The sequence below is a fragment of the Gracilinanus agilis genome, chromosome 6, assembly GCF_016433145.1.
Source record: "Gracilinanus agilis isolate LMUSP501 chromosome 6, AgileGrace, whole genome shotgun sequence".
In the NCBI taxonomy this organism is placed as follows: Eukaryota; Metazoa; Chordata; class Mammalia; order Didelphimorphia; family Didelphidae; genus Gracilinanus; species Gracilinanus agilis.
Window position 1 is genome coordinate 176,569,483 of NC_058135.1, and position 13,977 is coordinate 176,583,459.

The 13,977-nt window shown below is 36.7% G+C and overlaps 1 protein-coding gene across 1 annotated transcript in view; it reads right to left on the reverse strand.

The window, feature by feature from the left end:
* Positions 1-3,660: 3,660 nt before the first annotated feature.
* Positions 3,661-13,977, reverse strand: part of WDR19 (WD repeat domain 19) — a 97,383-nt gene continuing 87,066 nt past the window's right edge. Inside the window, exons 30-37 of the mRNA XM_044680079.1 lie at positions 12,188-12,284; positions 9,142-9,266; positions 7,630-7,711; positions 6,458-6,608; positions 5,868-5,991; positions 5,240-5,316; positions 4,359-4,477; positions 3,661-3,950 (exon numbers count right to left, since the gene is read on the reverse strand). Coding sequence (XP_044536014.1) covers positions 4,369-4,477; positions 5,240-5,316; positions 5,868-5,991; positions 6,458-6,608; positions 7,630-7,711; positions 9,142-9,266; positions 12,188-12,284 — 765 coding nt within the window. The 3' untranslated portion in view covers positions 3,661-3,950; positions 4,359-4,368. The remainder of the gene's footprint in view (positions 3,951-4,358; positions 4,478-5,239; positions 5,317-5,867; positions 5,992-6,457; positions 6,609-7,629; positions 7,712-9,141; positions 9,267-12,187; positions 12,285-13,977) is intronic.

Here is a 13,977-nt window from a genome sequence, read left to right on the forward strand (position 1 = left end):
AAATTACTTTTACATGATAAATTTAAAAATCCATTGTTTCTTGCTTATTGTGGTTATAGTAAGATCACATTTTAGTGTATCTAATGTTTTAGTTTGTATAATTTGAAAAAAAGTTGTTGAAAAATAATGTTTAGTTATATTTATCACTATGGGAGACATATTTCATCAGTGTCTCTACCATGAATGGAATTATGATGCTATATATGTTAGAAGACTTGGCAAAAAATGATTGCCAACATTTCTTTATTGTCTTTAATGAAGTTTTTGTTTGATCTTGATTGCCTCTAGTTTCTTCCAGGTTAATCCAGTGATCCTCTAATACTGGAATAGATATATCATGCTCATATTTTATGGTTATTAGTTTTTATACACATTTATTTTTTAGTCTTGGATTGTGTTAAGATTGTAATCTCTAGAAAAGGATCTTCCTTAAGAGTCACCAATTTTAATTTATGCTGCCTTTCCTATTATGACCATACTCTAAACTTTTAAACTATTATCAAGATGTTGTCAATCTCGCCTCCATCTATCTAACCATTATAGCAACACTATCTTTTGAGTGAGGAGTCTAAGGAATAGGACTTAATTCTTTTGGCCCTTTGGTGATGAATAGCCTTGTCTTTGTTCTGCACCCTGTTTAAGTGGCATCAGCGTATTATTCTTTTCATTGTGAGAATACTCTTCTCCCCACTGACACTGGTTGTAATTTGTTCTTGTCTTAGTAGATGAAATTCTTCATTCTGTAGCCAATCTGGTGATGAACTAGGCTAGTACTCAGATGATAAACATCATCCAGACCACAGTCAACTTTTCCAGCTTAAGTAGGACTTCCCTTGAGTTTGCACTCCACCGTCCTAGTCTGACCTTCAAAAACAGGGTTATACCTCCATGTTGCAATGAGCCATTGGAGCAGGATTTAAGTGGAGTGGACAGGACAGCATCCTTGCTGAAGAAAGCCAATACATACAAAGTTGGTATGTGAGGTGGTTTTGTTCAGTTGTATGCTATAAAATGATTTACCAATACAAGTCATTCATGCTTATTGGTGTTTCAAATCAGAGTTATTATATTAATAGATTAGTAAGTAACCTATTTAGAAGCTTATTATAAACTTATCATGAATATAAGGCATGGTGATGCTTGTATACATTTGGTTTTTTTTCCTGTACACAAAGGAAAATCTTCAAAGCCTTCAAACTCAGGAAAGAAATATGGAGAACAAAAAAAAATAAGAAAAATTAAATTAAAAAAAAAACCTATATTGAGAGGTACTAAGGTACTAGTAACCACTAATATTGCTAACCACTCTTTAAACTGCAGTGATAATTTATGATTCTCAAACCTGATGATGTACTCCCCTTTAGAGATCAGAAAATAAAAAGAGATTAATTTCAAGTAACCAGACATCAATTTAATTTTAAGATATAAAAATATGAAAATATAAATGTTTACAAAATCATGTTATAGGAGACGTATTGAGAGGAGTTAAAAACTTATGCAGTGAAAAGTACACCCAGGATAACAAAAAATATGAAAAAATATGAAAAAGGACCTTGAACTATAATCTTCTTTGTAACTATTTCCAGGAAAGGTTGTTTACAAGCCCTCTTGAGAGACATTTCAGATATCTTGGGAACATGATCTAGTTTATAATATCTGTTATAACTGAGTCTTAAAATTTTCCAGCACATAATTATAGGTGAAGGAGAGAATAAAGCAAATGCAAATAATTGGAAATAAAGCTAAACTAAACAGCCATAATATTATTTATACTCGCTTCCATTTTTTTTTTTTTTTAATCTCAGAGAATGCCTCATGCTACTGTTCTGGCCACTCAGTGCAATAAAATGAAGCACAATCCACAGGGAACAGACATTTTATACTAGCTGAACAGACATTTTATACTAGCTGAATCTTTTATATTCAGGAAAGGGCTAGGTAATATATAGGTAGGAAGTCATAAAGGTTCAAAGAATTGGTAAGAGAAGAGATAAGTATTAATAATGGTGAATAGGACAGGGTTGAAAGCAACTGCTTTTAAGAGCTATTAAGTTGCATTCGTCAATGAATCGCTGAAGCAGACTATAAAACTTAATTCTTTTTTTAAGGAAGCTAAAGATCTCTTAAAGTAGCTTCTTGAAAAAGGAGGCTTTCAAAAAGTGTGATTTTCTTTTTTTCTTTAAAGAATAAAAACAGTTTGAATATTACAAATTCAGAATACTAGTCATTCGAGTTGAATCTAGTTCCTTTCTATTACTTATGAAAAAACTATTACTTAATGCTATAAAGAAAAAATTGCAGGGGTTGGGAGTGGGGGTGCAACAGATGTATCTGAACACAAATTTTGTTGGCAAAAAATAGTTGTCTAGTCTCTCTTTAAAGACCTTTAGTGAAGAGAGATTCAGAAATGCAGGACCAAGGAAAATCACACAATTAGGTAAAAATTAATATGTATATTTGTGTCATTGGAATTATCCCCATGATGCAGTTGTGGTATATTGCTAAATTGATTCAGTAACCCCTAACAAATGTGGGATGCTGAGTGTTTAGTTTAGGGCTCTTTAACCTTATTTTGTGTCAGATTCCTTTGGCAGACTGGGAAGCTTATGAACTCCTTGTCAGAATGTCTTTAAATGCATACAATAACATATAGGCTTACAAAAGAAAATAATTTTGTTGAAATACAGTTAGCAAAACAATGAAGTCCATTGTCCCTACTTTAAGGATATGTACTTGCTGATAGTGCCATTGGGTTGCTCTCTAGAAATACCTGCTATACACTATTCTTTAACAAGTAGGGTCATTTCCAGGGGTTTTGGGAAACAAGTAATGACAAAGTATGAAATCAGTAGCATGTTCAAGCCAAAAGTTCAAAGAATTAAGGATTCCTTAATAAGTTTGCTTTCTAATTCGTTTTTGACCACTGGTGAGTATTGAGCGTAGAAGCCCTGTACGCAGCAGAAGGCAGCTCTCCCATCCCAGTGTCTGTCCAGTGATTACCACGGAAGGCCCAAGGAGATGGGCCTGCTGCCCCCGGTCCTCAGGGCCTCTCCCTGTCCTGACTCACCTCATGGACTAATCCCACCCCTGGAACTGCTTTCCTGACCGTGACGGGAGGCTTTGCCTTGCGTAGGCTGGTCCCCAGTGTTAGCACTCACTGGTTTTCCTGCAAGGCTTAGCTGAGGCACCCCTGTCACAAGGTGCTCCTCGATTGTCTCTGCTAGACATCTCTCAAGTTATTCATGTGGTATGTCCCCAGGAGAACACAGACTCTCTGAGGGCTGGGAGCTTTTTTGTATCTGCAACTCCACTGTTTAGCACAGTATGTGCCCTTAGTAGGTGTGTAACAAATGCTTATTGAGTTGGGTTCATGATGATGAGTGGAGCACTTATGATGCTGAGCTTAGAGAGTCAGGAGAGACATGGGTTCAAATCCCACCTCTGACACTTATTTGTTGCATGTTGCCAAACAATAAATATTTAACCTTTGGGCATTAGTGCCCTCATTTGTAAAATGGGAAAACGTAGCGCTTGGCCCACCAGGTTGTCGCAAGGATCCAATGAATATGTTATAAACATTTAAAGTGCTATGTAAGTATCGAAATTATTTTTATAAATTCAGTGTTTAAGCACTTAAGCACAGTGCTCTGCAGAGACTTAATCAACTTTTGTTGAATTGAAAAAACAAGATTGATTTTCTTGGTTGGTTCATAAACTGACTAATTGCAATTCACAATAAAGAATGTTTTGAATGATGGCATCACCACTGAAGTACAGTTTCTCAAGATGACACTTGTGAAGGACAATCCTCAGTGTAAAGCTGTTAAAAACATCATTACTATATCGTCACTACATCTTCCATTTGGATACTCTTCAGTCATGTTCCATAGGAAGTGTTTCTCTTATCTTGGAGCCATGTATATTTGACGGCTAATTTGGCCATTCAGAAACTGAAAGTAAAAAAAGTGATTTGTGCTGTATTAAATGGAGTTAACTTTAATTTCTATTTTTAAAAAATTAGTAGGAAATTTAAAATACAAATTGAATATTGGATAAAAATGAATATTGGAAAAGAAAAATTTAGGGAACCTTTAACAAGTTGAATGTCTTATAAAATCTTTCAACTGAGTCATGATTTAAATAGTAAAATATTTGTTATGTTACCTGGACAACTTTACTGAGAATAATGTTACAGGCCACTATGATTTTACCAAAACTCAGAGTAGGCCTCATGTTCTTTGGACCCATCCACTACCCATGATATAACATGCATTCTAGTAATATAAATATTTGATGTTTGTGTTTCTAAATTATGGCCATGCTATCTTAGAAAGGAGAACTAGTATTGTAACATTTACCTGGATGTATTCAGTGCTCCACTTCTCTGGGGTACAGTGCAAAATCTGTTATTTTTTGAAGCTGATTAGTGGTTAACCTTTCAGAACACATAGGGCATGTGTTTTCTGTAGTTAGCAAGCTGAATGGAAGGAAATCAGGGTAAATTAGATCCGGAGCATTTTTTGATTTTGTTTTTTTACATCAGGTGTAAAAATAATTCATCTTGTGGTTTATGTATTTGTGTGCCAATCGTGTGAAAGGGAATTCTTTATTTTCTTTTATTTATTTTGAGTTAATACTTTGTTAGCCATCAAGTAAGAGAATTCCCAAGTTACTTACTTGAAAGAAGTAAGAGAATTCCAAGTCACTTGCTAAAATGAGTGATAACTCCAGAATTCAAAGCACCTTTACTTAACACTAAGTAAGAGTGTTTGCAAGTCATTTGCTAAAGTGGGTGATAACTCAATCAGTCAGAAACTTGTGAATCCTATGATAAAAAGTTGATACCTTCAGAAAAACTGAATCGTGTGAAAGGGAATTCTTTATTCTCTTTGTCTATTTTGAGTTAACACTTTGTTAGCCATCAAGTAAGAGAATTCACAAGTCACAAGTGAATTGATGGCTAACAAAGTATTAACTCAAAATAGAGAATAAAGAATTCCCTTTCACACGATTCAGTTTTTCATCCTTTATTCACAAAAGAGGTGAGTGGAAATGTTACCATGTTTATTTTATTTTATTAGTAAACTCTTTTCTTTAAAAAGTTTTTAAAATTCATGGAACACCACTTCAACTTTTAGGGATTTGGGGAAAGTAAAGATAAATGTATCTTCTGCATATCAACTAAAATCCCCATTTAAAACAAATTATTACATCAAAGGATAAAATGATTTTTACTTACCTTTTGAATTCCGTATATAAAGCAGGAAAGTCACAATGTGGACATACGGTCCAGTCATCTTTTAACATATGCCGACCCTGGATCCAGTACCATTAGGAAAGAAATGAGTATTTTTTAAAAGTATGCTTTTTTAGTATTCACTATATTACATTATTAAAAGTAAGCCTCTACTCAATTACTACCATCTACAAGAAATATCCTTACTGTGTTTCATAGAGCTGATTCTATGCAGTCAATTAGAGGCAGCCAATCACCAAATAAGTAGACAGAACCAAAAGGACTAAAGCCAGTTTAGGCTTGGATAGCTAAGTAACAGACTTGTTAATGGTTTGTTTTTTTATAGAAGGTACAAAAAGACAGGAATTCTTAACTGAGATTACAATCCTAATTCATAAAATGTTTATCTATCCTTAAGACAGTTTATGGTGCTCTAATGATTTAAAAATAATTTGATGTTTCAATAAGCATTTCTGATTGTGAATCTTAAGTGTAAACTAACATATTCATTAAAGATAGGTGCTTCAGAAGATAAAAGAATTGTTTCAGAAGGCAAAGAGAATGTGGGTCACATTTAAACATTCAAATACTTGAAAAACACAAAGGACAGGCTATTTTTCATGAAGCTTACAGTGGCAATGCAATATGGGATACTGTTTTTGCATCCAGGGCAGAGTAGTTCAGACTCAGGGAGCAGGAATTCACAAAATGGACACGGTGTGGAGACTTCTTCTACTTCTGATGTGTCAGGTCTCCTGTGAGGAAGAATCATGCATCATTTATAGGCATAACCTTATTTATTCTGAAAGTAGAATAGCAAAACAGAGGCATCCATGTGGATATAACATTAGCTCCGAGATCAGAGATACTGTAGCTGAGAATTATGCTCTACTTCTGTTCATTTTTCTCCTACAAAAACATTTTTTATAGTTTTTTTTTTTTAAGGAGACACTAGAGAGTAGTGGGCTGCTTCTGTTAGTAAGAATATACCTAATGTGCCTCCGGGGCTGCTCCTCATAAAGGAGAGGGGTAGGAGAGGGCCTACAAGTTGCTCATTGGGTGCTTTCTGGATGCACACAGTTCTTAATCTGATAATGGCTCAGTAATCAAAGAGAATCAAGTTTTCTCTCATTTGTTTCTTTCCAGCTGATAATGATCTTGCTACATTTTAAAACACTGATTTTTGGTACATAAATCAAAGAAGTAACAGACACCACTCACCTCACCATTGCTTCAATTTTCTTTTTATATTTGAGATCTATTTTATTGCGGTACTCGGGTCTCATCAACATAGCAGCAAAACTGAAAGCAGAGTTTTTCAGGCCTGCTCTGTGACACTCTATGACTGTAGAAGTCAGGATAGGTACAATGTCTGTAATACAAACAGCACAGAAAAACAGTAAAATTTCTTTAAAGGTATAAAAACAGGCCAGAACAATGGCTGTATTATTTTAGATGGTTTCTAATGCAGGGAAAGACTAGTTTTATTTAAGCAAATGACATACATTTACAATAGTAATAAACATTCTCACACTGGATAATGGTAAAAAGTAGAATAAAAATTTAAAACCCTTCCCTGCTTTCTTAGAATTATTTCTGTGTATTGGTTCCAAATGGGGTTTAAGTGACTTGCTCAGGGTCACACAGCTAGGCAGTGTCTGAACCCAGATTTGAATCTCTAGGCCTGGCTCTCAATCCACTGAGCCACCTGGCTGGCCCTAAAAGCTGAATAATTCTTAATGGAGGTATAAATTGTTAATCACACAAATCAAACAAAAAACAGAACAGTAGGTGGAAGGGGAGCCTACCAATAATCTTGGGCTGCCCCTCTCATTTGATAGAGAAAAAGAATCCCAGAGGCAAAGTTTGCACAGATAGTCCTGTCCAAGGTAGAACTGTTCACACAGGCACTCCCAAACTTCTAATAATCATAGAAATAACAAAATAACTCCAAGGTTACACCAATAGGGATTCAATGCAGTGTTGGCAGGACTTTAGGAAAACACAATGTTCAAATTATTGGTAGAGCTGTGAATTAGCACTTAAAAAATGCCGTGGAGAAATGCGTCTTATTGTTGGAGCAAATCTGGAACCAAAAAGAGTTAAGCAGCTGCAAAAATAACCCTTAGCATTACTGTTTTTTTTTTTTTTAATTTTAAACCCATAACTTCTGTGTATTGACTCATAGGTGGAAGAGCGGTAAGGGTAGGCAATGGGGGTCAAGTGACTTGCCCAGGGTCACACAGCTGGGAAGTGGCTGAGGCCAGGTTTGAACCTAGGACCTCCTGTCTCTAGGCCTGACTCTCACTCCACTGAGCTACCCAGCTGCCCCAGCATTACTGTTTATCACAGACTGTTTTTATAAGTAAAAGGGAGCTCTTCATAATACTTACGTGATGGGAATTTGCTGATGTTGTTGGCCACACGAATAAGCATTCGTGCTCCTTTCATATGATCTCCACTTTTAACATGAATCTAAAAGAAATTATATAATTAAAGGGAAATATCCAAAAAAACTTATATCCTTATTCCTCTATATCAGTGATTCCCAAAGTGGGCGCTACCGCCCCCTGGTGGGTGCTGCAGCAATCCAGGGAGGTGGTGATGGCCACAGGTGCATTTATCTTTCCTATTACTTGCTATTAAAATTTAAAAAAAAATTAATTTCCAGGGAGCTAAGTAATATTTTTTCGGGAACGGGGGCAGTAGGCCAAAAAAGTTTGGGAACCACTGCTCTATATGAATGCTTATGTGAAAACATGAATTTTTTAGTTTTTTTCTTTTGTTTCTACAGAAATAACTACTAGATTTCCATTATCTAAGAGATAAGAAGTCACTATTCCATGGAAAAACCAAAAAAATTACTAGCTAATAGTAGTAATAGTATTTCAATTGGTATAGGAGTTTTCAGAGTGAATTAGTTATTCTCAGTTGAACTTCACTGCAATTATAGCTGAAAACTTAAGTATTAAAAAGGAAATGCAATGAGTTAGATATTAATATCGTCGTTTTCACTATGACTTTGCTGAGTTAGAATCAATACTAAGTATCAGTTCTAAGGTTGTAAATTCCAAGTTGCCTTTTTGTATCACTTCAAAGGAAAAGATTTGCTAAAAAGGCTAACAGAATATTGCCATTTTTTTCAGTCATGTTTGACACTTTGTGACTCCATTTGAGGTTTTCTTGGCAAAGATACTGGAGTGGTTTGCCATTCTTTTTCCAGCTTATTTTATTTCCAGCTCATTTTACAGACAAGTAAACTGAAGCAAACAGGATAAAGTGTCCTGTCCAGGGCCACACAACTAGTGTCTGGGACCAGATTTGAACTCAAGAAGATGAGTCTTCCTGGCTGAAAGTCCACCACCATCCATCGTACCATCTAGCTGCCTCAAAGAATAACACTATACATCAAAAAGGTCTGCCTTTCGTGAGGAGATCCACAGAGGGATTTCAATGATGGGTAAAATTTAGTGGAGCATGAAACAGAAGAAACACTGTAGGTGGAGTATAAAATCCATCCAGAATGAGGAAATAATGAGTTCTGGAAGCAGAGGGAAGATTTAGTCATAGTAATGTATCTATTTAGCCATCTATTAGAACTTTCTGCTAAAACAGGAACAGCACATTCATTGTTTACTTGCTAGAAGAATCACATTCCAGAGTTCTTTAAGAACTTGTAGATAAGCCACTGAATTGAATGTAAAAATAAAAGTTATTCTCTTATCGACAAATTGTCAAAGGATATGAAAAGGTAATTCGCAACGAGAAAATCCAAGTATTAATAGCCAGCCACATGAAAAAAATGCCCTAAATTATTAATAGGGAAATGCAAAATAAAACAGTTCTAAAGTGCCACCTCAAAATGTAGTCTTAAATATGAATCTTATTCATTCAGAATATATTACCTTCACCAAAATGTAGCTGTGCAGAATCATAAGGTTGGTAGCCATCTCAGAAGGAATTTTGATTTTCTGAGTTTTTAATTCTGCATACATACTGAAGAGAACATCATGTGCATTTCGATAGTTTCCTTGAACCAAAAAAGCAGAGAATGTAAGACAAATTTAAATAGAACCTAAAAATTGTGGAAGCAGATTTTTTAATTTCACAAATGAATTATATGATCTAATTGATTATGCTAAATGTTTTGAGTGATAATTAAAAAGACATGATATAGTCTTTATGTTCTCGGAGGGAAAAAATCTGTTAAATAACTACACCAAACAACAATAAGATTAGCTATAAGGGAGAAGAAGGAAGGAATAAGCATTTATGTGGCACCTAGAATGTGCCAGTGACTGTGCTTTATAAATACTTTAGTCCTTACAACAACCCTGGGAGATAAACACTGCTATTTCCCCATTTTACAGTTGAGGAAAAAGGGCAAAGGGAAAGAATGGAAATAATTGGCCTCTGCAGCTTCCAAGCAATATCCTTGGAGTTGCCCTCTGGGACCAAGTAGAATAAGTCTAATTTCTCTTAGAGAGGGCAGCCCTTCCATCTCCTCAAAACAGATCTTCTATGTTCCCTTTATGTTTCCTATTCTGTAAGCTAGCCATCTCCAGTTCATTTAATCAGTTCTTGAATGGTTTCATTATGCTGGCTGTCCTTCTCTGCCCTTTGTAAAAGGTGAGGCCTGGTGTTGAACACAAACTCCAGATAAATTCTGAACTAGGAGGATGTGGCCTTCATTAAATTAACCGCTAAGTTTTCCTCATGTTCCAAGGCAGAGGGTGCACAATTCACTCTTAGGTTGTTATTTTTCTAAGGTGGTTGTTTTCTGTCTGTGGAAAGATGTACATTTCTTACTCTGATCCCAGAAAGTTTTCTTGGAATGCTTAGGGCTACTTCTAGTTTCTGTCTCTCCCCATTCCAGTCAAATTGGTCTTCTTGCTATTCTTCACACATGGTTCCATCAGCCATCCCTGTGCCTTTGTGCCCCCTCTAGGCCTAGAATTCACTCCTCTTTGCCTCCTAGAAGCCTTAGCTCCCTTCAAAACTCACTTTAAGCACTGTCTCAAGCATGAAGCCTTTCTTTTCCCCCAGATTTCTTCGTACCCCAAAATTACTCTGTATTTTGAGTAAATGAATGTATTCATTTCCTCTGAAAGAATAAAAGCTTTCCTTTTTTTTTTTTTTTTGAAACTGAGTCTCCCTTTCTTATGTTAGCTGGAAGTGCAGGGGCCACTCATGGGGTCAATCCCACAGTGTTGGGCAAAGGAGCTTTGATTATTCCATTTCTGATATGGGCTGCTTTGGGTAATGCTGGACTTAGTGTGGATACTCAGGGCTGCCTAAAGCACTGAAGATCACAACTCATAAGCTCAAGCAATTTCTCAGCCTCACCCTACCTAGAAGCAGTGATTCCAGATGTGAGCTAGCCTGCTTGGCTCTATACAGGCTAACTGAGGGCAAGGACTATTTCATTTTTGTTTTGTTTCCTCAGCCCTGAGCACCCTGAGCCCATTCTGTCCCCAACACATCTCTTTCACCCTTGGGCTGGGTGAGTTTTTTGCATGTGGGGGCAGGTCTCTATGTTGCCATGGTGCTGTGGTGGCAAACCTATGGCACATGTGCCGGAGGGGCTGCTCCCTCCCCCTTTCTGTGTGCCTGAGGATATTCTTCACTTCCCCCGTTGCTCTGCCCAGCAGCCAATGGGAGCACTTTCTCTCTCCCCTGTCTGGGGTAAAGGTTGGGGGGGCTCACGGGCATTGTGAGGGTACATTCTGGGCATTCGGTCTCTAAAGGGTTCACCACTGCACTAGTGTAAGGATATATGTTCTAATTTTGGCTGTTTGTTGCATCACATAACAATAAAGCTTGTGACTATCTGTGTACTGATCTTCTAGAAATCTTAACCCCATGTATATACTTCAGCCCAAGCTATGAGGCCAAATGTACAATCCTTCACATTTTCTCTCTTGCATTCATGCCTTTGTGTAAATAGCTCTGCTCCTCTGGACTGTGGAATGATCAAACATGATAGACTTTGCTACTAACAGCCCCATAATGATCCGGGGCAATTCTGAAGACTTATGATAAAGAATGCGATCCACATCCAGAGAAAGAACTGTTGGAGGTGGAATGCTGAGGACAGCATGAAATTTTTCACTTGTTTATTTGGGTTTTTGTTTTGGGGTTTTGGTTTTATAAGATCAGTCACTTACAAAAATGAACAAAATGGAAATATGTTTGCATGATAATAAATGTATAACTCAGATCAAACTGCTGCCAGCTCTGGGACAGGGGAGGGAAGGGAGGAAGAGAGATAATTTGGATCATATAACTTTGGAAAACTCATGTAGAAATTTGTTATTACATGTAATTGGTAAAAAAAATTTTTTTTAAATAATAAAATGATGGAAACCAACTCTCCAGGACAATTCTGAAGGACTTATAACAAAGAATGCTATATACCTCTAGAGAAAGTACTACTGGAGTCAGAATGCAGATCAAAGCATATGATTTTTCATGTTAGCTTATTTACAGTTTTATTTTGGGGTTTTGGTTTTATATGATTATTCTCTTACAAAAATGAGCAATATGGAATTATGTTTTGCATGATAATATATGTAAAATTCAGATTAAATTGATTATCATCTTTGGGAAGGGAAGCAATTTTGATCATATAACTTCAGAAAACTTACGTGGAAATTGTTATTACATGTAATTAAAAAATAAAATATCTTTACAAAAAAAGTTCAGATGATTCAAATTCAAAGTGAAATGAGTTTTGCCTACTTTGCACTGTTGTTCTTCATCCTTACCATGTAAATAATGAGATGACTGTAGAAGGAAATTGTTAAATAAAACATGGAATGAGATTGCCTTTGACTAGAAAGAAGCCTACTTTGAACAGACTTCTTACAATCTAATATGCAATTCTTATTGAGATGGAAAATTACAGTGATTCCATATAGGAAAAACCAGTTTGGATCCTGAGGCACTCACCTGCAGATTGTTCTTCCCTGGCAATTATAATAGCAGTCCTAGCAGCTTCCCTGTATTGCTTCAGAGCCATGTACAAGCGGAACAGATATTTCGCATCCTTAATTAGAACCACATAATAGAAGTTATAATTAGAGAAACTATCACTTCCTTTACAGATAATTAGCTAAAAAAGCAAAATAGCTGGAGATCAAGTGAAAATATAATTCAGTTGGAATAACATTTACTGACAAATAGCTGAAAGTTTGTATTGATAACATGTAATTTGTCAATTATTTTAGAAACAATACCTCTACTTTTATATATATATATATGTATAACATTCCAGAAATGTATTGTTTTATACTATATGCCACCTTTGTAAAGTTTAAAATTTGCTAATCCTGTTGTGAAGATGAGATTAACTCTCCCCTAGCTATTTTTAGATTTTAGCCACCCAGGAATGTATACACCCCAACTTAATCCTTAAGTGGGGAGGGAGGTCTATGACCCACATGTGCTATAGTGGGTGACAAATCAAAGCCAACTGACTGCCCCCCTGGGCAAAGCTAAAACTGCAATTGGTCCACATAAAGTGGAAGGAAGACATAGGAAGTGACACAAAGAACTGTCTTTAAAAATGGTGGTAACTTCCTGTGACCAGCTTTTGCTCCTTTGAACTTGGCCTTGGAGGAGCTCTGGCTTGGGACCTTGGATTGCTTCTGGTAAGACTGCTCTTGGATCTTCCCTTAGGACTACCATGTGGGTGAATGAAAAGGCTAACTCCTTTTCCTGACTTTTCTGGAGGTACTAGCCTCTGGAGAGGCCCCTTGTCTTGGAGGCCTTGTGGGTAGAACTCTTGTTTAATTTACCTCTGGGCCCCCCTTTGCTGGGGCCTCTGAAGCCCTGCCTGGTTCAGACCAGGCCAGAGTAATATTCTCATTCTCTCTCTCTCTCTCTCTCTCTCTCTCTCTCTCTCTCTCTCTCTCTCTCTCTCTCTCTCTCTCATTTCACTTACTTTCACTTTCTCCTTTTGTAAATAAAATACCATAAAAAGTCATTCTGACTTGAGTAATACATTTTTGGCAACCATATTTTAAAATATTTAGTCTGAAATAGGTAAATAATAAATACTGGGGGTTAGTAGATGGAGAAGGGGATGAAGGAGGAATGAAGGGGTGAAGAAGGATAACTGCCTGACACAAATACAAATGGGGAATCACACCCTCTCCCACAAATACAAGACACAGCTGGGAGTGAATGGTGGCAGGGTTAGGAATGGCAGCTAAACCTGTCATTCTTATCTAAGCCAGGGATTACAACTGACACAAGTGGGTCCCTTGTTGGTTTTAGAGAAGGAAGTAGTCTGTAAGTTATGAAAACTGTTTAATAATGAGTTTAATAATAAGAGATGAAGGGATAGGTCACATTAAATTAAGAATCTATGGACAAACTTCAGGGACTGGAAAGGTGGGTCAAATCTACTCTGTACTAACACAGGCTGTCAGATCCAGCTTGGCTGGCTAGAAGGGGATGTGGATGTCTCACAACTGGGTCCTCCTCAACTCCAGCCATGATCTAAGGTACTGGTTCCCAGACTTTTTTGGCCTACTGCCCCCTTTCCAGAGAAAATATTACTTAGCTCCCTGGAAATTAATTTTTAAAAAATTTTAATAGCAATTAATAGGAAAGTAAATGCACCTGTGGCCATCACCGATCGCTGCAGCACCCACCAAGGGGTGGTGGCGCCCACTTTGGGAATCACTGATCTAAGGTTTTCCAGAAACACAGGTCCATAGCAAATTAATCCACAG